The sequence below is a fragment of the Gobio gobio genome, assembly GCF_949357685.1.
Source record: "Gobio gobio genome assembly, chromosome: 17".
NCBI classification, from domain to species: Eukaryota; Metazoa; Chordata; class Actinopteri; order Cypriniformes; family Gobionidae; genus Gobio; species Gobio gobio.
Window position 1 is genome coordinate 10926220 of NC_137110.1, and position 26671 is coordinate 10952890.

Below are 26671 nucleotides of genomic sequence, written 5' to 3' on the forward strand. Positions count from 1 at the left end.
CTGCTCCACCACTTTCACTGAAGTTATTTCCCTGACAGAGCGCATCCGTGTTCTTACAGCCAAATACATAGATTTCCTCTGGGATGAAAGCTTATTGAGCACAATGTCTGATATGCTTGGTATAACCATATTCCAGGAATATAGCGGAATCTATGGTGCGTAGCTCTCAGACAGATGTACTATTTTATAGATCTTTACTCACGATATATCTTTTTACAGACTCTGCCTGCAGTATCCAATACTTTTTGCTGTGTTAACTCCAGTGTTTTTTTAAAGCCCTTGTCATCCTCAGTCAGCTTTTACCTGCATGCAGAAGCGCGCCTCGAAAATGAAAGCAGCATAAAATGTTTCCCGCACATTCATAAAAAACACTACGATAGAATGCGTGCATTTAGGTATTAATCAGCATAGAAGGTTCAAGAAGGAAAAAAGTCATGATGCTGCGTTCAGCAAACCCAGGTTGAAGAAAAAAATGATACAATTTAATGTCAAATCTGCACACAAACCTCATTCAACATCCTTAAACATGCAAACAGAATTTACAGATACATTGTAGAGAATCTGGGTTTGACTCAATGTGGAGCCATTCCAAAAACATACATAAACATGAACACAATTGTGTTTTCTGGAGATATTGTGTTTCTGAATTGTCCATTTATGAATAAAACTATTTCATAGGATTTAATGCCAATACGGAATTTTGGAATTCCAACCCTGTGTCACGAAATCTGTGAGAATGTAATTTGTTATGTCGTACTTACCGGAACATCAAGGTCATTCTAAGGCAAAAGAGGTGTTTTTGTGTGTGTGTGTGTTTTTTAAAAGTATGAGCATTGAGTATTTGATAATATACTGAAATATGACTAGCAGGTTAACAGCAGCAGACTCACTGTAAGGTGTATGTGGTACTGAATGTGGCTATGCAGCTTGTTAGTATAGCCCGAACCGTTAATTATAATCAGTTCAATGCGAAAATGTTCAACAAAGCATGTGAGACTAATTGTGAGTCAACCCTTATGTTGCCTTACGCTTTTTGGATTTCAACAGAAATTACGATTATTTAACCAACAACTCCTTCGTACACATAAGAACCCACATTTAATGAATGCACAGTATACAGAATCTGAAATATAAAATGTCAATAATATTTGCCTTGAAAGAAAAATAATAATAATAAGTTCATACCCTGACATAAAACTTGCTTGGCTACATGATGACACAAAGAAGGTGTTTTATCTTCTCACAGAGTTTGCATTTACAAAAAAAGCTAACTTTCTGGCAGCTCCAAAGTCACCAATGATTTGCAAAGATTTAATACAAAAACACCCCACAAAAGTATACACACCTGGCATGACTGATCAGTTACAGCACGCAAAACAAACTAAGCCTTGTAAAATGATGTGAGTATGACTGAGAGTTTGACAATAACACATTAATTGCAAAAATGTCCTTCGAGTGCCGTTATGTCGTGCTTTTTTCCTTCCTCTTCCTTTTGACTGACCTTTTATGAGAGCTTGTCCAACAAATAAATTGTCCGTGGTCCATTACGCTGTGCTCTGATTGTTTCCCTTGATTTCCATGGAGACCCTCTCCTTGCGTCCAGAGTATTCTCCGATAAAAGAGCCGTCCTCGTTGAAGTGAGTGTCCTCGTCTCCGTAGTCCACCATGCTGTCTCCACTGTCTCCCCCTTTCAAGTCACCATTCAGCGAATGCTGGCTGCTTTTCAGTGGTTTCTCATCATTATCGCTGTTTAAGACAGGGAAATATAACTGAGTTTGGCTGTTTTTGTCCTTGTTAAATTTGGTTGGTCTAACGCTAAGCCAATACCTTCTTCTACTAGATTTTGAGGAGCTACATAATTCAGAAGTTTAGATTTCTGCTATCAGAACAATCAGTCACGTTCACACAAATCATATTCTGTCATTATGTCCTTACTCACACGTCTTTCCAAACCCATTTGCTTTCACTTTCTTTGTATGGAATGCAAAAATGTATTTTTGAATAATCTTTAAGGAACTCTTTCCAATAGTGACCATGTCTGTCAATCTCCAACGTTGTACAAAAAAGTTATAAAATATCATCAAAGTAGTCTATATAAAATAGACAGTTCATACCTGTATGTGCACTAAATTGCAAACTATATACACTACTGTTTAAAAGTAATGCGAAAGTAAAATTTGTTTTTAAAGAATGGAAATTGCTAGTTTTATTTAGCAAGGATGCATTAATTTGATCAAAAGTGACACTAAAGATTTATATTTCAAATAAAGCTTATTCATTTGAACTTTATACTCGAAGTATCCTGAAAAGAAATATTAAGCTGAATATTTCATCATTAATAATAATAAGAAATATTTCTTAAACACCAAATCAACATATTATGATCATATAAATATCAAATAAATGATTTCTGACGGATCATGTGACATATATATATATATATATATATATATATATATAGCCTACAACAATATTGTTTTTGCCCCCATTTTTCATGAGCTGAACTCAAAGACTTTTTCTATGTACACAAAAGGCCTATTTCTCTCAAATATTGTTCACAAATCTGTCTAAATCTGTATTAGTGAGCACTTCTCATTTGCCGAGATAATCCATCCACCTCACAGGTGTGGCATATCAAAATGCAGATTGGACAGCATGATTATTGCACAGGTGTACCGTAGTCTGGCCAAAATAAAAGGCCACTCTAAAATGAGCAATTTTACTGTATTGGGGGGCCGGAAAACCAGTCAGTATCTGGTGTGACCACCATTTGCCTCACAAAGTGCAACATCTCCTTTGCATGTTGCGTTTATAATTTTGTTCAGTGTATATATTATTATTATTTTATTTTCTTTACAATATTACAATTTATGCTCAAAAAATGCAGCCTTGGTGAACTTAAAAGACTTCTTCCCAAACGTTTGAATGGTACTACAAGTCTTCCAAAGTCATATTCAAACTTTGTGAAAAAACAGAAAATTTTACAGAAAGTTATTCATTGACAATTTTCTATTTTCATTAATAATGAGAATTTTGCCATCAATAGCCGCTTTTCCACTGCCAGGCCGAACTGTTCTAAGAATGCTAAGGAATGGTTCTAGTTGTATTTCCACTTGAGGTTTGGTCGGCACGGCATGATAACAAACCTTTTTTTGCAGGTTCAGAATAATTTGAGATGAGTAAATAATAACAGAATTGTCATTATTGTGTGAACACCTCTTTTAAAAAGAGCAACACATACACAAACCTACGAAACCACCAGCCCCAAACCCAATGGAATCACTAATATGATAGAAATATTCAAACTTGTGTGAGGATGGGTGCGTTTGAGCATGCATTAACTTCACTCAAACTGTGAAGCTCATGCATTCACACTGTTGGATGTCTGTATAAAACAAGCATTGTGTTTCAAATAGTGGAATGTAAGACCCTGAGTCGGGCACATCTAGAGTTCAACCTCATTTATCATAAACATATCTCGGATGATCTGCACAAAATATTTCAGATTTACATTTGTCACTACAAACACTGTTCTCAAAGAGATTGCAATAAATTGCATCACCAAATGATTAATGAATCAAGAAACGCATTTATTGCTTGCCCGAAGATACGTGTCTTTCAACTAGCATGGATTGTTTACCATCATCCTACTGGGCAATCTTTTGTTCGCTCGATCTCAATACAACCTCGTTTTCATTTTTACAGCGAAGCCATTTTTTCTACATATGTACTAGCTACTCACAAAGCACCACGTGAAACAGGAACACATCAATGGGATTGATGTGTGAACAACATTGGTTTTGTTGTTAATGTTTAGCACATACGTGTGGTGGTTACTTTAGCTTGCTGCACGTCCAGAGCTTGGGCTGGTTTGGTGCTGGCTTTCAAACCAAAGAAAAAATGCACAAATTACAAGGAAACAGTGTCAGACGTTGCTGTCATTCTGCCACTATGTGAGCTGTGAGTAGTAAATCTCAGTGGAGGTTTGGAATACCTGTATTCACAGAAGGTATCATCATTTATACCCTGGGACTCCAAATCAGGGTGCAGGTCTTCTTTCTCTTTCACTGAATAAACACAAGAGAGAATTCTTAATTTAGTGACACAAACAAATATTGCTTATATTTCTATTAACACACAATATTTTAATAAGACATACATTTTGAACGTGTGTCAACCACCAGCTGCAGTGCCCATGATCTCCTTCAATCTGCCTTATCTCACCATGAACTACATTTCCCATAACCCATTGCCTGGAGTGATCATATTCTGATTTCTTCCACCTGTGTGTTATTTTCTTGTTTACTCTTGCCTATTTAAGCCCTGTGTATTCACTTATTCTTTGCAAAGTCTTGTATGGTCAATATTACACTGCAATTCTGAGCTCTTGTATCCTGGTTTCCTGTGTCTTAGTTTTGATCTGCCTGTTAGTGATGCAAAGTCCAATTCATTTCCGCGAACCGTTTCTTTTCAAACAGTTCGGCTCAATGAACCGGTTCAAAAAGCTGAGTGCTGTTCATTCACTTAGAATTAACTGTGAACACAAACACCATTCATTTTTTATCCCTTACGTTGGATTCGACTGAAAATTGCGTAACTATGGCACACATTACAGGCACTGATCAACAAACGTGGGTGTGTTCTTTATGTCTAAAGTATAGAAAGAGTAAACCATCCATGTATCAACTCCTTGTTTATTGTCCTTATAAACTCGATTTAAAATATAATCTGCACATGTAAAACCATAGTAAAAAATTTTTTTTTAATAAAATGAAGAACTATTTAATAAAACCAGTTTTCTTAAGTTAATGGTGTTTGTGGTCTGGTGTTGATTGTCTAGATTATCTACACAGTGTTTTGACCAATTGTGGTTTCTAGATTGCCCAATAAAACTGCATTTGGATCTTCACCCAAATCTAGGAGTAGTCCGTAACAGTGTGTGTATATATGTATGTGTAAATATTACTTATATGTGACCCCGTGCTGGCAAAAGGAGTTGGAATGCGCATGGGATAATTTCGAGCTACAGGCAAAACAAGTGAAATCTTTTTGATTTTGGTCGATTATGGTCATTAAGCACTCGTCTAGATATCCCAATGCTCAAAATAGCAATTAAACATCTAAAAGTATCTTTATGTGTACGCTTTATTTTCCTTTGTTCATGAAATATGTTCTCACTCGAGCTGTCAGACAGAACGTCATCCTGATATACACATATATACACGAAATTAAAGTATTTTAAAATATCTGTCTAGGCGAGTATTCACGCAAACATTATCTGTTATGTCTTATGTGAACGTTTGGTTAATTCTTGGAAAAAAATCTGATGTGTTACATTATTTTAGATCCGTGCAGTACAGGTCCATCTGTGTTTCATTAATGTTAATCAAAAAATTGTGGTATCATGGGGAAAAAGTTGAATATATATTTTTCCTATAGATATTTGTTTTTGCTTGATGTGTGTCAAATTTGGTGCTATTACCAATGATTTTTAAATTAACTTAGACTGTTAGACAGGTAAGAAGGCCACAGGTAATTATGACATTTATTATAATTGGTTTATGTGAAGATTGTTTTAAGTTCACTTAAATGAGTTTTTTTTAAAGCTTAAAAATGTTAAACATGGATAGCTTTCAATTATACGCTAATGTTAAATGTCTATACTTAATGTTTTAACAAAAAAAATCATAGAGACATCAGTAGCAGAATTAGTATCAGTGATATTGGCCTTCATTCATAAAAAGACGCCATTAAACAAATATTTAAAATATACTGTAGTTGTTTCAATTTGGAGAGTAACTGTGAAATTATCACAATATTAAATTATTAAAGGGTTAGCTCACCCAAAAATGAAAATTCTGTCATTAATTACTCACCCTCATGTCGTTCGACACCCGTAAGACCTCCGTTCATCTTCGGAACACAAATGAAGATATTTTTGTTGAAAGCTGATGACTGAGAAAGGCTTCAGATAGGCCTCCATTGGCATTCAGTACATTAATACTCCCAAGACCCATAAAAGGCACTTAAAACGTTGTTACAAAGTCCATCTCACCACAGTGGCTCTACAATAATTTTACGATGCGACGACAATAGTTTTTGTGCGCAAAAAAAAAATCAAAATAACACCTTTATCCAACTTGTTCTTGTCTTCCGTGTGTGCCTCCACGACGCATGCGCGAGAATATGACGCAGATCCGGCGCTCGGACACATGACTCAGAAGGGATTTGTTTACAAGCAGAGGAAGACGCGCGAGTCTAAGCTGTTGGATTCTACATTGATCGTGCTTTAGGTCTCAGGGTAGTTCTCAAAATGGGGCTTAAGTGTGCATTTCATGGATTCCCGAACGCTGGCGCTACGTCATATTCTCGCGCATGCGTCGTGGAGGCACACACGGAAGACAATAACAAGTTGGATAAAGGTGTTATTTTGATTTTTTTTGCGCACAAAAACTATTGTCGTCGCATCGTAAAATTATTGTAGAGCCACTGTGGTGAGATGGACTTTGTAAAGACGTTTTAAGTGCCTTTTATGGGTCTTGGGAGTATTAATGTACTGAATGCCAATGGAGGCCTATCTGAAGCCTTTCTCAGCCATCAGCTTTCAACAAAAATATCTTCATTTGTGTTCCGAATATGAACGGTCTTACGGGTGTCGAACGACATGAGGGTGAGTAATTAATGACAGAATTTTCATTTTTGGGTGAACTAACCCTTTAAAAACTCCAATGTGTGAGATTAATTAGGTACATAAAAGGTAAATAGAAACTTTCCCACAAGCTCAAGGTCACTTTATAATCAATATGCATTTAATAAAATAATTAAACAAATTCTGAACAAATTTTAAAAGAAAGTGTAGCATATATAAAGTATTTTAAGATTAACTTGTAACTACATTTCACACAGCTGCATTAAAATAAGAATTTACATTTTTTTTAGATTATACTTCATCAGCAAGCACATTTGCACATTCATATTAACATGTGTAAATGAACAAATTTGACATGCTGTTTGTGGAAAGTAATTAGAAAACTAGAGGTTACAGTGGTTTAAGCGATCCAGTTAAGTATACAATGATGCTATTGGCTAGAACCTTGAATTGAATGCAATTTGTAGCCCCCAACGAGGATGTGCAAAATGTTCTAAATATAAATGCATTAACACGTTTCATGTGCTACTGTGTTGATCGGAGTGTGAATATGATATACAGTGTTTTTCCTTATTACATTCAGTGTGTTTTTTACTTCTTTTTAAACCTTTTGGCTTATTCATATTTAAAAGAAAATCTCCAGGCACTTTAGACATTTGTTAGGGTTGTCTTGTGTTATCTGACTGCTATTTAAAGGATTCAGTTCACATTGACAAAAGAACTCTGCAATTTTCTACAGAAACTGATTAGTTTCATTGTGTGAGAGAATACCTGAGTACTTTCCGCCTTTATTTCGGTTCACAAAGCAGGCTATGAGCACCATGAGAGTGAGCAGAGCTATGGCGCACATGAGCCCGATGAACCATCCCTGGTTGGAGATGCCTCCATGAATACTGGCCAGACCTGTGAAAGAGAGAAAACATTCACTTACTGACTCATAATTTGACAGTTACCGAGGACACTTCATTGAATACTGACATCCACCGAGAACATCTGACACTAAATGAGCAAACTCTAGAATGGAAATGTGCTGATATTAATATTAAACTGCCAGACTGCATGTCTAATTAATCTATGGGAGAGGCTGATAAAGCATAATTACTTTTATCAAGTCCACAGAACACATGCTCTGGGATGGACATGGCGAACACCACGCATGATCATTTTAATCACAGGATGTTGCTTGCACTCTTGATGAGATGAAAAGAGACAAAGACAAAGACGATTTTGCTTTGCATTTCGGTCATCGCGGAGACTATTTTCTCCTCACCTTTGGCCCTGGTCTTGATAACGTCTTCAAAAATACTAGAATTATCAACCCAGCTTTTAGTCATAAGACGCACTGTGTATTCAGTCCCAGGTTCGAGCCCTTCAATGATGTGGAAAGTCTTAGATGAGTTTAGCACATCGGATATCTTCCAGTTACCTTCACCTACAAGATGTGCATAGTGGGTGAAGTGGTGTTAGTATGCTACAGATATCTATTGTCTATATATAGGCAAAACAGTTAACAATTATTAGGGCTTCCAAATGAACATGCTAATTTGTTTACAATCATTTAACCTATGTTAATTTCATCAAAATCATTATACAATGTATTTTTTTCAGTTGAAACTAAAAAAACACACTATTGACAGCCCTAATAATTATAATATATTTTAATATCTGATTGATATTCAGTTGCAAATACTAATATATAGATATAAATCTATACATCAATAAATATATGACAATAATCTAAAGGCTAAACAAATCTACTAATTAACTTTTTTATTTTTGATTGAATTTACAAAAATGATTGTATCAAGGGTGAGAAATACTGAACTTTGAGTTTACAAGAACTAGAACAGTAAGAAAGGCTTACGGTTGTTCATAAAGGCAACATATAACTCTGACTCCGTCTGCTCTGTGCCTGGAATCCAGCTGATATTTGCAAAGTTGTGACTAACTGAGGTGCTAATATTCAACACAGCTGAGAGAAGAGAGAAATGATACAGTGGGTTAGTAAATGACACAAGGAAGGGCTGCTTGTTAGATACAGTGTTAGACTTGGAGGAGAAAGAGTGCCTTCTTTATTTTCTTTATTTACTGCAATATATGAACTTTGCCAGACATTACTTTAACAAAATGCTGCTTATTAGCATTGCCATATTTTTTTCAATTTGTGATGCATTGTCAAGTCACAATTAACTGCAAATGGAAACAGTAACATTGTCCTAACCAGGCGTGATAAAAAATCTATTTTGGTCCCAATTTATATTAAGTGGCTTTAACTACTAACATTTAAATTCATAATTTGATACAATGCACTTATTGTGGCATCCAGGTCATGTATGTAACATGTTTTTACATTTTACTTATATTTAAAAAAATGCCTGCATGTAATTACAGCTGTAATTCATTTGTCACCCTGGACCACAAAACCAGTCATAAGTCGCACGGGTATATTCGTGGCCAACAATACATTGTATGGGTCAAAATGATTGATTTTTCTTTTATGCCAAAAATCATTAGGATATTAAGTAAAGATCATGTTCCATTAAGATATTTTGTACATTTCCTACCGTAAAGTATTATTAGTAGCAATATGCATGGCTAAGGACTTCATTTGGAATCATGGGGTAATTTTCATTTTAAAGTGAACTAATCCTTTCAAGCCACTTAATATAAAGTGTGACCGCTATTTTTGTATGTAAAGTGGGTTGCACTTGCACTTAGCTACACTATAAAAAAAATTCAGGTCACCAATTCACAAATGTTCTAGTGACCGACCACATCTAAATTTTTTAGTTGGCCAAATTTAATTTCTGTCAGTTGATGCAATTAAATTCACAGAAATTCAATTTGGCCAACTAAAAAATTTAGATGTGATCGGTCACTAGAACATTTTCAATTGGAGACCTGATTTTTTTTTACAGCGTAAGAAAGTACTGGGTAATATAAGGTAACTACATAGGTTAAGGTTAGGTTTAGGGGTAGGTTCAGGGTTAGTACCTAGTTATTACCCAGTTATTACAATTACTATAATAAGTGCATAGTATGTACATGGGGAACAGGACTGAAAAAAATAAAGTGCTATCATAAAGTTTTTTCCACAACCTTCTAAATACATTCATTTTAGTAGTGAATGACATCACCAGTGAAGAGAAAAGTTAGTGTTTATACAAAATTTAAGTAATTACCAGTTTGACAAACATGAGAATTAATTTTTACCGCTCTTGTAATTACTGTAATTGTGTCATGCTAACGCAGCATTAAACATTAAATGTGTGTTTATTGGCTGGGATTTTGTTACGTTGCAGAGCATTTTTACTTTCATTGTGGTCAGACTAATTGCTTGCCGCTGGAAACCCGAGAGTCACGGCTGGATAGGACACGGCATGAGGAAATTAACGTGATGGGATGTCACAAACAAATGGCGGATCTTCAGATGGTGGAATGGAATGTGGTTTAATTTCCATCAGAAACATAGCTGTGAGTCTTCTGTAATTAAATGACTAATTAACGACCTGAAATAATGATGTGCTTGTTACACTGGGCGAAATAAGATGAAATAATAAGAGATAAATCTAGACCGTGTCGCTGAGTAATAATTACGCAGTCACCGAGTTCTGAGAGCTGCAGAAAAACCTGAACCGGCTCTATTCAGGAAGCCAAAAGTATTCGACTTGGACAATTGCTACCTACATGGCATGCCACCGGAGCTATATCAATCACAGATAACTTGTGTTTTCATCACCTTCAGGTGTAGCAATTAGGCAGACTGTTGTCTGCTGTCAAAACTCATTACCACACATCTCAATCACCCAACACCTCTCCCTTTGGGCAAAACATGCAAATGGAACACATTTATTCTCAGGCTCTTTTCAGGAATACATCTGCGCTGAAGGACCGTGCCTATCCTGCCCATCGCCGCATGCTCAAATGACATCCTCTAATCGTGGAGCGTTTCCATCCACCCTGTTATTGTAGAAATTGCGTTAATCATCTGTGCGGTTTGCTTGACACAGAAATGGCGCCATAAATATTGAGCGAGCTAGCTGGAGGTTTGTCAGTCCACATCTGCCACCACAGCGGGAGGGAGGAAAGCTCGCGCCACACGTGTCCTGCAAGACTGGTTCCGAAAGCCACTTTTGTGGGTAAATGTAGACACTGAATTTAAACGGTTTCCTCTTATCCATTTAACAGCCACTTGTGTGCAACATCAGCACTGTTCCTCAGTCCCCCGATAAGCCCCAATAAATCAGACCTCGACACATCTACCATATATACAGTACACTATTGTTGCGGGTTAGTACGATTTTTTTTTACGAAATACAATTATTCAGCAAGCATGCATTAAATTGATCAAAAGAGACAGTAAAGACTGTTGCAGTGTCTATTTCAAATAAATGCTGTTCTTATGAACTTTCTATTCATCAAAGAACACAAACAAATTTATAATTAGAAGAAATGTTTCTTGAGCAGCAAATCAGCATACTATAATGATTTCTGAAGATGTGAAACTCAAGACTGGAGTAATGATGCTGAAAATTCAGCTTGGCCAACTCTTCCTCTGCCATTGATGAGTGTTTACAGCTTTATGTGTTTCACTGTAATACTCTAGGGGTATTTCTTGAACGAGTACAGTATCTCCAGATCAAAACACAGGCCAAAAAGATGCAGAAATGAGTGATTTCATATGTAAGCTGATGTACATGAAAAAATATGCGATCATCAACAATAAACAGCATATAAATCAAAACGGCCTAATGTTACCAACAAGCGGCAACCTCCCCCAGTTTCTCTTGAAGCCAATACGGAAGTGACTTAAACTGCAATTCATCGACAGGCTCCAGAAGGGAGCAGAATGTTAAAATGCCCAACTTTACAGCAGAAAAAAACATGTTTACAGCCTGGTACAAATTGTGGTTTTGGTCTATAAATCTAATTTTGCCCTTCATGACAACTATGAGGGGGGTAAATTTTTTTATAACTCATTCATTTACGTTATATAAAGCATTAAAGTTCTGCATATTTAAGGGCGTGGCCACTTTGAGTGACAGGTGGATAGCCATTTATCTGCTGTCTCTTAGTCATCGCGCCACCTCAGCTCCACCCATGTCCTGCCTTTTTGCCCATGTTCTGTTATCCGGGAATGACGCGCTGCCAAGATGGCAACGGCCAGCTCGTCTCTACTTCACGCTTCAAAACTGCTCTTCAGAATCTTATGGGTGACGTCACAGACACTACGTCTATATTTTTTTACAGTCTATGGTTACCAAGTGAAATGTCAACCGATAGGACTGTGCACGCTTTGGGGGTGTTGATGGACTTGATCTACTCCATCTGTGTTTCGATCAACGTACTGAATCTGATCCAGACGTCTTTGACAAAAATGTGATTTTCTCAGCTTTTTGCTCAAAATGTTGCTTTTTTTATGAAACTTACCCAAATTCAAGTGTTGATAAAAGAATGCATATGAAGCTAGAATAAAACATAAAAGCAGAGCTTCTGTTCTTTCTTTTGATATATTGCATGTTCAGATATCCATGCAACAAAATATTCTGGGGCCATGACATTTTTGTGAAAATGACCAAAAACTGGCAGTGGCTGGCAACTTTTTTTTTAAAACACTGGCGGGGAAAGAGTTAATTACATTTTTAAATATATTAAATTAGGGTATGTTTACACCACAACAATGTACTTAAAACGGAAACGTTTTTTTTAAGTGTAGCCGCCAGTGTCCAAATATGGCGCTGACATCTTGAGTCTTGAGTCTGCGCAGTAGTGAGCGGGAAGTGGAGCCGTGATATCAAGGTCCCGTCCACACTCCCACCCATAGACTGATCCCACCAATCAATCACACGCCCCTGAACTTTGTGTGAAATAAACAGTTATAGAAATAAAATAAATTAAAGTTAAAGCTCCAATCTCCTGCCGAAGTTCCCGAAAAAAGTCTGTTGGTGCCTCCATTGGTATTACTTCGCTCAGAGAAGCTGTCAATCTCAGCTATCGAATTCAGCTGTCAATCTCAGCTGTCAATCATGACGTCACACTCCCGTTTTTATATCATCAATTAAATAACTAAAACTAAAACCATCTTTGGAAAAAAAATATTTGAAGTGAATTTGACTCTTTAGTTTATCTATGTCCCATTACATAACATGGAGATGGTGGGGGTTATGACCTATACTGCATTCAGCCACCTTGGGCCGATCGAAACACCTTGGCTTCACTTTTCAGGACTCATGTGGCACGCTTGGACTGAACGCATAATATGTATGTGTAACGGAGGCCAGCTAGTAGTCGCTGTGCGAGTAAACCTCACTAGTCTAATCTCAAGAGACGCTCTAGCGACTGACGCTAGAGGTTGCAGCCTTTAGCCTCCTTGTTAGAGCGTCCGACTCTCATGCCGGCGGACCCGTGTTCGAGTCCCGCTAGGAGCGGGCGGTTCGAACAGGAGGGGTTACATTGGTGCCGTGACCCGGATGGGAGTGAGGTTTAGGGGGGTGAATGTAACGGAGGCCAGCTAGTAGTCGCTGTGCGAGTAAACCTCACTCCTCTTCCTCCTTTTCACAAATTCGTGTTTTTGTAGTTTACACAGAGATGATAATGATATCGATTTCAAAAACTCAAAAAGTTTGTGTTTTAAGGTCTCCAAAATGCTGTTGTCGTGCAAGGTTTTTATTTGTATTCTTTTAATAGTAATAATATTTCACGATATTACAGTTTTTTACTGTATTTTTGATCAAATAAATTCAGCCTTGTTATAAGGCTTCTTTCAAAAAAACTTACCGACCCCAAACCTTTGAACAAATGTGTTTTCATTATTACAAAACTGAATATTTGTAGAAGATATTCAAAATATTGGCATAAAAAAAAACAATTTTTCCCATTTGTTCTTTCAGACTTGCTGTCGTGTGGTTTAGTACCTATAGAAGAAAGAGTAGCATTAGCCACAGGGGAAACAGTGGTTTTTCTTGGAGGAAATTGTGAGCCGGATTTTCCTGGAAAAAAAGACAGTATTTTAAAAGGTTTGAACTGATGTGATGTGTCTACGAAAGGGTTAAGCCTGTGATGTACTAAACAGGAAGTTGCTAAATGCAAAATAAAAATTGTCTGTGTTAGCTGAGCCCTAGGATTATGCAAGAAATATTTAAATTGGATTGAACTGGATTAAATGGAATAAGTCAATTAGTTTTCATCTACCAACATAGAGCAGATGACAGGTTAATAGTGAGATTTATCTAATTTAGCAACCATCTATGGAAGACTTCACATCTATGGAAGGCGCACACAAAGATGAGGCAAAAAAAGCGCATGAAAATGAAATGATTAGCTCATATGAACACATGCAATTTCTAGATAGAGTCCTACGGTAAAGCTACAAATATATCCTCTAGTCTAGTGTGCTGGCTATTTCTAGTGCTAAAGAAAACAGAATACTTCATACTGATGTTGAAAGAGGCCACATCTGTTGAAGCTGGCAAAACAAAAGCAATAAAGCAGTGAAAAAGACATATTGCAAGGACAACAGAAAGACACTGAGATCACAGCAATTTTAGTTCATAAGACAGCTTGTTTATAAGACAGCAGTGCCTGTTACCGAAGCATTAAAGCGAGAATGCAATAGCAAGAAACAAGGAAAGGTATTTAAAAATATGATGTCACACTTTTAAATGTCACACTAGAAATATGAAAGTATTACAAAAGGGTTTTGAAAGTATTTTTTTGTATGGCGATATTGCAGCGATGGTATCAGAAATATGTTCATGGAAAACAAGTTACTTGGTACAATGGTTTCACCATGTTTGTGGCCAAAAACATGGTATTGCCATGGAAACATGTCCAGAAATACATGGACCTATTTTTTAAAGAAGAAAATACTTTTTTTTCTCCAACTGTAATGTATGCCGGTCATGTTTAAGTCTACTGTATGTGGTTGTTTCCCATTGACACATAAAGATATCTCTCCTCACATCAGAGCAGTCATTTGTTTTCTCGACTGTTTTCTATTACTCTGCCGAATATTGGTATTGTGCCTTGGGATTTTCATCTCGATCATATTTCTTCCGTAAATACAACTTCCTATATGAACCCTCAGTGAAACGGAAATAAACAGCACTTTATCAACAATCTGCTAACTGCCGATGATAAGTATGTCGCCGTGAACCATTAATCATGATAAATGTGCTGTAAATTCACAGTTGTGTGTTTTTTACTTTTAATATATATTTTGATGTTGATTACCAACTTATTATACGTCTGTAATAATAACAATCCAACATTTCCATCCCCAAAGGCAACAAATTATTTCTTCTTCCTTTTTGCAGGCAAGCTGTTATCCTCAAATCAATAAGCGCTTGGTCTTCCAGGACAGTGATGAATGCAGCCCAGTCGCACAGTGTTATGATACTGTTTAGCTATAAAGAAATGCTTAGATGGGCATATGAAAAGCTTGGTGAGATGGGAGGTCGAAATAATGTCCCCTGCATTCGCCGGGTCGATGCCCATAACAACAGCAACTTGGTCATCCATGTCAGAGAGCCAGATTCCCTGTCCTTTGGAATGCCACAGGCTGACTCCCCAGAGACGACCCCAGCCCTGAGCAGCTGCTACCCGTACTCACTTGCTTCGGGGACAGTGGTGCGCTCCTCACTGGCAGCTGGTCCGCAGCCCACCCGCGTGCAACACCGTAGGTAAAACTTGTATTTGCTCAGTGGTTCCAGGTCCTGGAGGTGCAGCTTATTGCTATCAGCCGAAATGTTGAGGGTCATCAGAGGACCTAGTTCCTCTGTGTCATTTACTAAACAGGAAAAGGAAACAGAGCATACGTCAGTGCAAGGCATGGTGCATTTCTAAACAATTCATATAGTTTCGAATATTAGAATGCATGGGTTATCACATGGGTTATAAACAAGAAAGAAAGATATGCAGCAAAGCGACATGTGTTCATCATGTGTTATGGTTGGTCGCTCAGCTGGACTGGTAGCAGGAGGGCCATGTCATTGAAATGTCAGACGTGTTTAGTCAGCCAGAGGTCAAAATCAATGTTTTTTTTACTGACACAGACTGACAGTCTGTACTGGGATTGTCACAATACCCAAATTTCAGTAGTGGATGACAACAGGTTTGTCACAATACTATGTCTTGTGGAACTGCTACAAACGTATCACAGTGTCACTTGGATGTGTTATTGCATGTTGTGTCATATACATTTTTTGATTGCACAATATATAAATAAATAGTTGCATTGAATATTTGAATAGTGTCTTACAAAAAACAGTTCTGATCTTCTGCACTAAATTCAACTGCAACTAATATGCTACGGAACACAAGTAAAGTAAATTATATTAATAAATGTAATTTTTTTTCAAGCAATTATTGGTAAACAGTCAGCAATAGGGAACAAAGAAATAAATTAGGAGATTTTTCTTGGCAATATTGTTGTTGATTATATATATTAGATACAAATTTGGACACAAACCAGATTTTTTTATTATTAATACTATTATTTTTAACATTCACTCATGACAACTCAATTGTCTTTGCATTAACTCTTTCCCCACCAGTGTTTAAAAAAAAAGTTGCCAGTGTTTTTGATCATGACCCCCATAATATTTAGTTAATAATATAATAATATAAATATCTGAACACGAGCCTTTGCTTTTAAACAAAAAAACATGTTTTATTCTAGCTTCATACATTCTTTGTTTTATCAACACTTGGATGTGGGTGAGTTTAATAAAAAAAGTTACATTGGGAGCAAAAAGCTGAGAAAATCACTTTTTTTCATGCAAAGACTACATCTGGATCATATTCAGAATGATAATCAAAACATAGATGGAGTATATCGAGTCCATCAACGACCCAAACCCAATGCACAGTCCTATAGCTCATCCTGGGTCGCCATTTCATTAAGTAGTGATTTATATGCTGTTTAATGTTGATGATCACTGTGGCGAGGTAGGCGAGCGAGAGAGACCGGTGCGAGTCCTTTCATGAGGGAGCCCGGAGGCATATAAGGACGAGCGACACCAGTGAAGGACGAGAGAGGACCAGGCCTGGACTTTATGTTGTGTTTTGTTTACGTTTTGGTGAGGGGCTGCCGCTTTTACTTTCATTTTGTATTTATTTATTAAAGTCTTTAAATGTAGAACAAAGAACTGTATTACAATCACGTTATTTTACATATGCATATCATTACTTATGCTATCTTCTTCGCATGTGTTTTGATCAGGAGATTCAGTGCTCTTTCAGAAGATGCCTAATAACGCCCCCTAAATTCCATCAATAGCAGAGAAGCATTTGCTCACAATGGCGGGGAAAGAGTTAATAACCTTGGCAAGAACTGCATTTGACCTTTCACGCACATGCATCACAGAAAGGGATGAGTGTTATTCACAGATCATGTACACACATACCAATGTGTGCGTTTGAAAGCAGCTGTCAGTCAGACAGGACCTGAGTACCAAATTGAGTACTTCAGATTTAAACAATTTCCTGTGCATGTGTTATTGAGCTATTGTGCTTGTGCAGCTTAAACAGGTTCGAGTTTGCACTGCAACATGTTCTGATTCTCCATTTATACCTAATAATTCTCGAACAAATGCAAATAAATAATAAAAAACACTAGTTCTGAATCCTCCATAAGTAATTCGCAATGTGCAAGTTGTGTGTGATTTCAGCGTAGCTGAATCTGGCTGTGGGCCATCTGTGCAGTGGCGCTTTAATCCCAGTTGCTATTTTCCATTCGATGGGTACAGCTGTGTGCTCTCTCGGCGGCATTTTACACACCACTTTCTTCAAGGGGACTTCAATGAGCCCACTTCAAAGGCAGCACAATGGTTCTAGCAAGCTCTCCTGATGAAAATGTTGCTTCTTTTAATACGCAACCTGACACTTGGCCTCAATGATCAGCCGCAGCATCAAACACAATTAGCTGACGAGGCCTCCCAGACTGTATGCCTCATAATCAGCTTCGTCATCATTCCTGCTGGGTCTGGTTTCGTGTTGAGCGGTGTGCGTGCCCAGCCTAGTGTTGTACTGTGATACGATGCATGTAGAGCAGTGTAGGGTCAGTGCGAGAAAGGGTGTCAGGATGGTATACCGGGTCATAAATATTTTTCCTAGGAGCTCTGCACTAGAGGGCTGCATTGGGATTGAGTCCCGCCGGGTCCCGCGGGACCCAACGCAAATCTCGCGGGAGCGGGCGGTTTGAATTTTGCTGCGGGCGGGAATGGGCGGCTAAAAAAAACACAGCGGGAATCGGCGGGATAGGGAGGTTGCCTAACGACACGATGGAGAAGATGTCAATAGATGATGTAGAAAAGAACCTCAATCGAGGTATTTACAGCACAAAAGCTAAGCAAGGAAAGTCTGACATTTGGAGAAGTTTCTCAATTGTTTTGGTAGGCAAAATCATGCGGTATAACGTTATATGTATCCACATATTGCGCAGCTGGCAAATACATAGCTACTTGATCATACCTCACCAAAAACGCTCAGCACTCCCTGCAGGTCAAGTTGTTTGGTGTTTTTGACAAACAATACATAGAAGTTTAGTGAGTGGAAATTGATTGTTTCTAAATGTCCGTTTGCTATTTTGTGTTCACATTACGTTCTGTTGAAGCATGTTTTCTCAGGTTTCCTTTCAGTCGGTCACGTTCGACGTATGTCGGAACTGACCGACGAATTGGGATCTGTTTTTTGTTTCTCAATCTGGTTTTCTGTTTTGCAAAGCAGTCTATTTTTATGTGCAAAGTTTTTGATAAAAACGAAATTATATTTGAATGTATTTGTCTTTTTTTTTTTTTTACATGCAGGCCAGGGAAACGAAACAAACAACCCCATGAATCTCTTTAATAATATCAATACAAATACGTGTTTTTTTTCCCTGCGGGACGGGAGAAGACACAAAATCAACGCTCTATTATTGTGCGGGAATAAATTCTCGGAGTTTTGCGGGTGCGGGCGGGAGTGGACATACATATTGCGGGAGCGGGCGGGAGTGTAACACATACGTTGCGGGAGCGGGCGGTAATGGTCAGAAATTCGGCGGGTGCGGGCGGGAGCGGGATGAAGAAAACAGTCCCGCGCAGGGCTCTACTCTGCACTACCTACGTGCCATGATTGTCCAGACAAGGGGTTCGCAAACCCCAGTTTTGAAAAGCATGGTCTAGACAATCTTAGCACGTAGGTAGTCCAGAGTTCATGGGAAAAACATGTTTTGTGAGGGATGGTTTGAAATATCAAATTAAAATATAACATTAAAACAAATCATTTTAAAATAAATCGAAATAAAACACTTACTAAAAACAAATATCAAAATATGTTTGGATTACTTGTATGTCATGTGAACATTAACTGACATAAGAAAACCTTGAACATGTGAATGTGTTCACTCAAAAATGAAAATTCTGTCATCATTTACTCACCATTATGTTGTTCCAAACAACATTATGTTGTAACCAGAAAGTTGAAAGTAGCCATTGACTTCCATTGTATTTTTTTTCCTACTATGGAAGTCAATGGCTACCGTCAACTGTCTGGTTACCAACATTCTTCAAAATATCTTCTTTTTAGTTCAACAGAAGAAAGAAACTTGTATAGGTTTGGAACAACACAAGGGTGAGTAAATGATGGCAGATACAAAATTTTGGGGTGAACTAACCCTTTAAATGAATTAAATATTAATTTAGAAATCTCAGGGAGTAAATATTTTAGGTCAAAAGGGGTCGGCTGACAAAATGTGTTTTCTAGATAAGGGGCAGACCTCTTTCTTGGAAAAATAATTCCTAGGTGTAGAAACAATCTGAAAAGTGAGGGACAGTGTCATGATCTCAGCCTGTGTTTCCCTGTCTTGTGTGGACTTTTGTTATTTCTGTCATGATCCCAGCCCGTGTTTCCCTGTCTTGTGAGGACTTGCCTGTCTTGTGCCATGTTTTGTAGTTCTTTGTAGTTTTTCGTGATGATTAGTCTTTCCAAGGTGTTGCCGATTAGCCACTCCCCCTTGTTATCTTGTTAACCTTGTTTCCCTTTGTGTATATATACCCCAGTGTTTCAGTTGTTGTTTGTCGGCCAATGCTCCTGTATGTGTGTTCCTGTTGTCGCGCTCCAGCCTGTTTTGGATGCCCTTGTTCTTGGATTTTCTGTTGATGTTGTTTGTTATTAAATCATTCATGCTGCACTTGGATTCTCACTCAGCTTCATCCCTGCTCTCACGTAACAGACCGACCGACAAACAACAACTGAAGCACTGGGGTATATATACACAAAGCGAAACAAGGTTAACAAGATAACAAGGGGGAGTGGCTAATCGGCAACACCTTGGGAAGACTATTCATCACGAAAAACTACAAAGAACTACAAAACATGGCACAAGACAGGTGGAAGGTGGAAAATAATCAAAGATATTTGAAATAGAACAAAATCATCTGCTTTACTGTTAGCAACCATCGTCATGACCAAGATATTTGAAATTGTCTCAACCCCCTCCCCCCTTAACGCCATCAGAAGGGCCATTTGGGATTTCTAAGGACAAAAGAATGCTTTTCACACCTTTGGTACAGTGAGAGAAGTTTCGTCTGATTGGTTACTTTCAAACGTCTCACGGTTTGGTTTGATTGGTCAGTTTTAAAAGAGTCATATTTGAGTTTGGTAACATCAGGGAAGAGGGAAAAAAAATTCCTCTTTTGATTCTCTGCTTTCTCTAGAGAGAGCCTCTCTCTCTCTCTCTCTCTCTCTCTCTCTCTCGCTCTCAGGTAACATTCTAGGTATAGGCCTACTGAGTACAATTAAGGGTTTAAGTTTACATCTATTTGAAAGTATTTTAAATGTAACCATAATTAGAATTTGTGTTTCCTTTTAAAAGAGATTTCTGTCTATTATGTAATTGACATTTTACATTTACTTGATTGTTAATAAATTGTTACATTTTTGATCCTTTCTGAATTAATCTGTAATTATTAACTATCTCCAATACGGAACAGTATAATTGCAACAATTGCAGTATAATTGGGTTTGCTTATAGCCCCCCAGCTCTGCCGCCATGTGTTGGAGTTTACCCCGGTGAACGAGAGGGTCGTTTCCCTGCGGCTTCGGCTCGGGGATAGGTCTCTCACTGTTGTGTGTGCCTATGGGCCAAACAGCAGTGCAGAGTACCCGACCTTCTTGGTGTCCCTGGGAGGGGTGCTGGAGAGTGCTCCGACTGGGGACTCCGTCGTTCTACTGGGGGACTTCAACGCCCACGTGGGCAATGACAGTGAAACCTGGAGGGGCGTGATTGGGAGGAACGGCCCCCCTGATCTGAACCCGAGTGGTGTTCAGTTATTGGACTTCTGTGCTAGTTACAGTTTGTCCATAACGAACACCATGTTCAAGCATAAGGGTGTCCATCAGTGCACATGGCACCAGGACACCCTAGGTCGTAGGTCAATGATCGACTTCGTGGTCGTTTCATCTGTCCTGCGGCCGTATGTCTTGGACACTCGGGTGAAGAGAGGGGCGGAGCTGTCAACTGATCACCACCTGGTGGTGAGTTGGATCCGATGGCGGGGGAGGAAGCTGGATAGACTCGGTAGACCCAAACGTACTGTGAGGGTCTGCTGGGAACGTTTGGCCGAGTCTCCTGTCAGAGAGATCTTCAACTCCTGCCTCCGGCAGAGCTTCGACCAGATCCCGAGGGAGGCTGGAGATATTGAGTCCGAGTGGACCATGTTCTCCACCTCCATTGTCAAAGCGGCTGCTCGGAGCTGTGGACGCAAGGTCTCCGGTGCCTGTCGAGGCGGCAATCCCCGAACCCGGTGGTGGACACCGGAAGTAAGGGATGCCGTCAAGCTGAAGAAGGAGTCCTATCGGGCCTGGCTGGCTTGTGGGACTCCTGAGGCAGCTGACAGGTACCGGCAGGCTAAACGGACTGCAGCCCGGGTGGTTGTGGAGGCAAAAACTCGGGCCTGGGAGGAGTTCGGTGAGGCCATGGAAAAGGACTATCGGCTGGCCTCGAAGAGATTCTGGCAAACCGTCCGGCGCCTCAGGAGGGGGAAGCAGTGCCCTACCAACGCTGTTTACAGTGGCGATGGGCGGCTGTTGACCTCAACTGGGGATGTTGTCGGACGGTGGAAGGAATACTTCGAGAATACTCCTCAATCCCGCCGTCACGTCTTCCATTGAGGAAGCAGAGGCTGGGGGCTCAGAGGAGGACTCGTCCATCACCCAAGCTGAAGTCACCGAGGTGGTCAAGAAACTCCTCGGTGGCAAGGCACCGGGGGTGGATGAGATCCGCCCTGAGTACCTCAAGTCTCTGGATGTTGTGGGGCTGTCTTGGCTGACACGCCTCTGCAGCATCGCGTGGCGGTCGGGGACAGTGCCTCTGGGATGGCAGACCGGGGTGGTGGTTCCTCTTTTCAAAAAGGGGGACCGGAGGGTGTGTTCCAACTATAGGGGGATCACACTTCTCAGCCTCCCCGGGAAAGTCTATGCCAGGGTACTGGAGAGGAGAATTCGGCCGATAGTGGAACCTCGGATTCAGGAGGAACAGTGTGGTTTTCGTCCTGGTCGTGGAACACTGGACCAGCTCTATACCCTCTACAGGGTGCTGGAGGGTTCATGGGAGTTTGCCCAACCAGTCCACATTTGTTTTGTGGATTTGGAGAAGGCATTCGACTGTGTCCCTCGCGGCGTCCTGTGGAGGGTGCTGGGGGAATATGGGGTCCGGGGTCCTTTGCTGAGGGCTGTCCGGTCCCTGTATGACCGAAGCAGGAGTTTGGTCCGCATTGCCGGCAGTAAGTCAGACTTGTTCCCGGTGCATGTTGGACTCCGGCAGGGCTGCCCTTTGTTGCCGGTTCTGTTCATAATTTTTATGGACAGAATTTCTAGGCGCAGCCAAGGGCCAGAGGGTGTCAGGTTTGGGGACCACACGGTTTCGTCTCTGCTCTTTGCGGATGACGTTGTCGTGTTGGCCCCTTCTAACCAGGACCTTCAGCATGCACTGGGACGGTTTGCAGCCGAGTGTGAAGCGGCTGGGATGGGGATCAGCACCTCCAAATCCGAGGCCATGGTCCTCAGTCGGAAAAGGGTGGCTTGCCCACTTCAGGTTGGTGGAGAGTTCCTGCCCCAAGTGGAGGAGTTCAAGTATCTAGGGGTCTTGTTCACGAGTGAGGGGAGGATGGAACGGGAGATTGACAGACGGATCGGTGCAGCTTCTGCAGTAATGCGGTCGATGTACCGGTCTGTCGTGGTGAAGAAAGAGCTAAGCCGTAAGGCGAAGCTCTCGATTTACCGGTCAATCTACGTTCCTACTCTCACCTATGGTCATGAGCTTTGGGTCATGACCGAAAGGACAAGATCCCGGATACAGGCGGCCGAAATGAGCTTTCTCCGCAGGGTGGCTGGGCGCTCCCTTAGAGATAGGGTGAGAAGCTCAGTCACTCGGGAGGAACATCGAGTAGAGCCGCTGCTCCTCCACATCGAGAGGGGACAGCTGAGGTGGCTCGGGCATCTGTTCCGGATGCCTCCTGAACGCCTTCCCGGGAAGGTGTTTCGGGCATGTCCCACCGGGAGGAGGCCCCGGGGAAGACCAAGGACACGCTGGAGGGACTATGTCTCCCGGCTGGCCTTGGAACGCCTCGGTGTCCCCCCGGAAGAGCTGGAGGAAGTGTCTAGAGAGAGGGAAGTCTGGGCATCTCTGCTTAGACTGCTGCCCCCGCGACCCGGCCCCGGATAAGCGGAAGAAGATGGATGGATGGATGGATAATTGCAACAAAGAGTTAAAACGGAATGATTAAATGTATGATTAACTATCAAATATAAATGACCAAACAACCAGTTGGGATTCTCTTCTAAATTCAACAACTATGATAAATGGAGTCAGATAAAGAATATTATAATTAAATATTTTTTTCCAGCTGAAACACTGAATGCGCATGCGGCCTTCACCGCGGTTCGCTACCGATCCTTGGAACAAATTCATGCGGACAGGAAATAACATAAGTCCTCACAAGACAGGGAAACACAGGCTGGGATCATGACAGAAGCGTATTTGTTTGCTCATGAATATTAATTACCTGTGGTCATTTACCCATTAATTGAGTTTTAACTTTTTAAAAAGGTTTAAAAGTTTTCTGTATTAAAATATCATTAAAAAAATATTGAAACAAGTCTTTTCCAATTCTTTTTACTTTAAATTTTTTTATAGTTAAACAAGTAAACAAATCTGCCAGTGCACTAAGGCAAAATACACTTCAAAATACAATCAATGAAAACAACTCTCATTATTCTATGCAAATGATCTTTTCAAGTACATTTCTTGTTGCAAGGATTTTTGTATATTTCAATTGGAAAACAAGTCAAACAAATAATTATAAATCATTTTTGTTGTGTGGCAGCCTTAGTATTATCAAGGCATGACAGCTTTTAACTTGTGATGATGTTTGCCTCTGTTAGATAGGTTTTCTGTGTGGTCGGATACAATTAAGCTTAATCTTACAATTAAACTTTGAATATCAAAATCTGTACCCTGAATCCTGAAAAAATACCTCTTGCTATGTAGAGATATGCTTCACAATGTTTCCCATTTCCCTAAAGTGCATCACTTAACTATTAATACGATGTGCATTGTTAACCTGCTACAATATATAATCAGTGGTCTTATTCACTGTAAATCTTAATTAAAAGCATACCCTAACGGCATGCAGTAAATAGCTGTTTAATTCACTAGTGTGCATTCAATTCGGTATAACAGGACCCGTATAATAAAAATAAGCAAATTGAGAGAGGCAACTTAAACAAGTCAAAGTAATTGTTTTCCATAAATCATTTAGCAAATACAACTGTGTCTTATTGAGGTCCTATACAGTCATAATACTGAAGTGTCTGTTGAATATAAGTTGTAGCTGCCAACCCTAAGGTAGGTGGCACAACAATATCTCCTAGTGGTGAGACGTAGGCATCACTCGATGTAATGAGATGTGAACCATAAAAGAGCACTTTACTGTTTTTCATATGTCCAAATCCGCATTTGCATCATGGGGAACATGTTGACACAGTGCAGTAGCTTTTTTATGTTCTCTGTGCCATAACAAATTTAATTATGTAGTCTGGCCCTTTAAGTGGCATGAACTGAGTCAGTGCAAATCTAGTGGTTTGTGGTTTTACTGTAGAATCACTATAATGACCAGTAATGCCGCTGTGTCATGGGTCACATCAGAAATGCACATCAGGAAAGCTGTTTACCCAAACCCAAACCCCATGCACATAACCATAACAGAACGATGTAGCAAGGGTTATGAACAAAATTGGAAATACAATGTTCACTTACTTAGCTGATGTTGGAGGATGTAGCCAATTATGACTCCATTTGCGTCAACTGGAGAAGACCAGGTCAAGGTGACCTTGTGTTTCTGGATGTTTGAAACACTGAAAGCAGCTGGTTGACCAGGTACTAAAGGTAGGGGAAGAAAGAAAGAGTTGACAGATGTTTTAATAATTTAATAGAACATTTAACACACAAATGGTCATTACACAGCCCTGCATCTTGAAAAAATGGCCTAATATTACCTAATTAACTGAAGCTCAGTTAAAAAATATCAATAAATATTTCCATCACATACATTTTTTTAATTATATGTATATATGTTTATTTATATGTAACGCACTTATAAAAATGACAAAAGTCAAAAGTTTCTTTGACATCAGTTCAATGTGTAAAAGTTGCGAATACGCTTTTTGTTACACATATTCAGTTGTGTTTGTTCTAAGGCGTAGTCCACACTTACACTGTTATTTTTTCCTCCTCTGTTTAAAAAAAAAAAGTGTCCATATGATATCGCAAAAACACTTTATAAAGAGCATGCCGAACCAACAGGTGGCAATCTAACCATAACTGTAAAGCCATGTTGGCCAATCAGAAGCCTGGAAAAAAGAATATTGCCGGTTCCGGTTTTGACATAACTAGCCAAAATCTCCGGTTTCACTGTCCACATGACAACCAGAGTTTCTAAAAATCTTCACCCTGGCAGGAGTTTTCAAAAAAGTTTGGTTTCAGTGACTGGATACTGTGCATGTGGACGAACGGCCAAACCTCATAGAAAAAGCTGCGGTTTTGAAAATACCCGTGTTCGTGTGGACAGGGCCTTACTTTAGTTTTCATTTACTTTTAGTTTGTATTTATCAGCCACATGTGTTCCTTTGTTTGAGTTTCCCGCCACTCATCAGTTTCCATGGACACTAATCTTCATCATAGCTGTTCGTCATTTAGTTCATCGCCATGTGTATTTAAGTTTAAGTTAGCATTTGTGAATGTGTTGCTACTACCTTCTGTTATTTGCCTGTTGGATTACTATTAAACTCTGCATTTGAACTTTATCCTGATCTTCATCTGCCTGTACCTTGCTAACACTTTCCCCCCACAAAATCGTAAATTTGATGTCACTGTTTCCATGTAGTAAAACATCCACAGATGAATCTATGTAGCAGAAAACATTGGGTCATTTTTGCCTTTTTTTTCTGTCAAACCTTGAAATCAGGATTAGGCTTACAATTACGTAATACATGTGAAAATCGGCTGAGAATTGAAAAAAAGTTCTGTAAAATGGCTCAGAGAAAGATAGGAAAAGTGTATTTGTGGCAGTTTTTCTGGTGATTAAGGAATGATGCAAGACTTCTTCACCTTACAAATAGTTGTCGAAAGCAAAAATGCTACAAAAAGCACATCATATTTTGTGAGCAAGTGACGTTCTAGAGCAAAACAGGCAGAACAACTTTTTGGAATCAGCATCCTAAAATTAGAAAGTCGTTTTTCATACAGCAAATATGAAGGTTATTCATTTGTTTGTTCCAAAAACTCTTCAACATTATTTCTTCTGTGAAAGACATCTTCCCCTATATCAAAGGTCTTGCATCTCATTTGAATTTCTAATATTCAAAACTTGTTTTGACATGAACGGTGACATGAAAAACCTGAACCAATGCCCTTTTTAGGTAAACAAACTATTTCCATCTTATCACTCACAGAACCAAGTTTATTATGTTAAAGGTCCCATT

The 26671-nt window shown here is 39.4% G+C and overlaps 1 protein-coding gene across 8 annotated transcripts in view; it reads right to left on the reverse strand.

Moving 5' to 3' along the window:
- Positions 1-455: 455 nt before the first annotated feature.
- chl1b (cell adhesion molecule L1-like b) overlaps positions 456-26671 on the reverse strand; it is a 164794-nt gene continuing 138578 nt past the window's right edge. For 2 of the 8 annotated variants that reach the window (XM_079841176.1, XM_079841177.1), the window contains 10 exons: positions 24948-25070; positions 15261-15437; positions 14085-14114; positions 13564-13638; positions 8514-8621; positions 7920-8081; positions 7421-7552; positions 3995-4067; positions 3825-3881; positions 463-1746 (listed from right to left, as the gene is read on the reverse strand). In XM_079841176.1, coding sequence (XP_079697302.1) covers positions 3839-3881; positions 3995-4067; positions 7421-7552; positions 7920-8081; positions 8514-8621; positions 13564-13638; positions 14085-14114; positions 15261-15437; positions 24948-25070 — 923 coding nt within the window. In that variant the 3' untranslated portion in view covers positions 463-1746; positions 3825-3838. Of the gene's footprint in view, positions 1747-3824; positions 3882-3994; positions 4068-7420; positions 7553-7919; positions 8082-8513; positions 8622-13563; positions 13639-14084; positions 14115-15260; positions 15438-24947; positions 25071-26671 lie in introns of all 8 variants that reach the window. The other 6 variants (XM_079841181.1, XM_079841180.1, XM_079841179.1 and 3 more) reach the window with 5 other exon arrangements.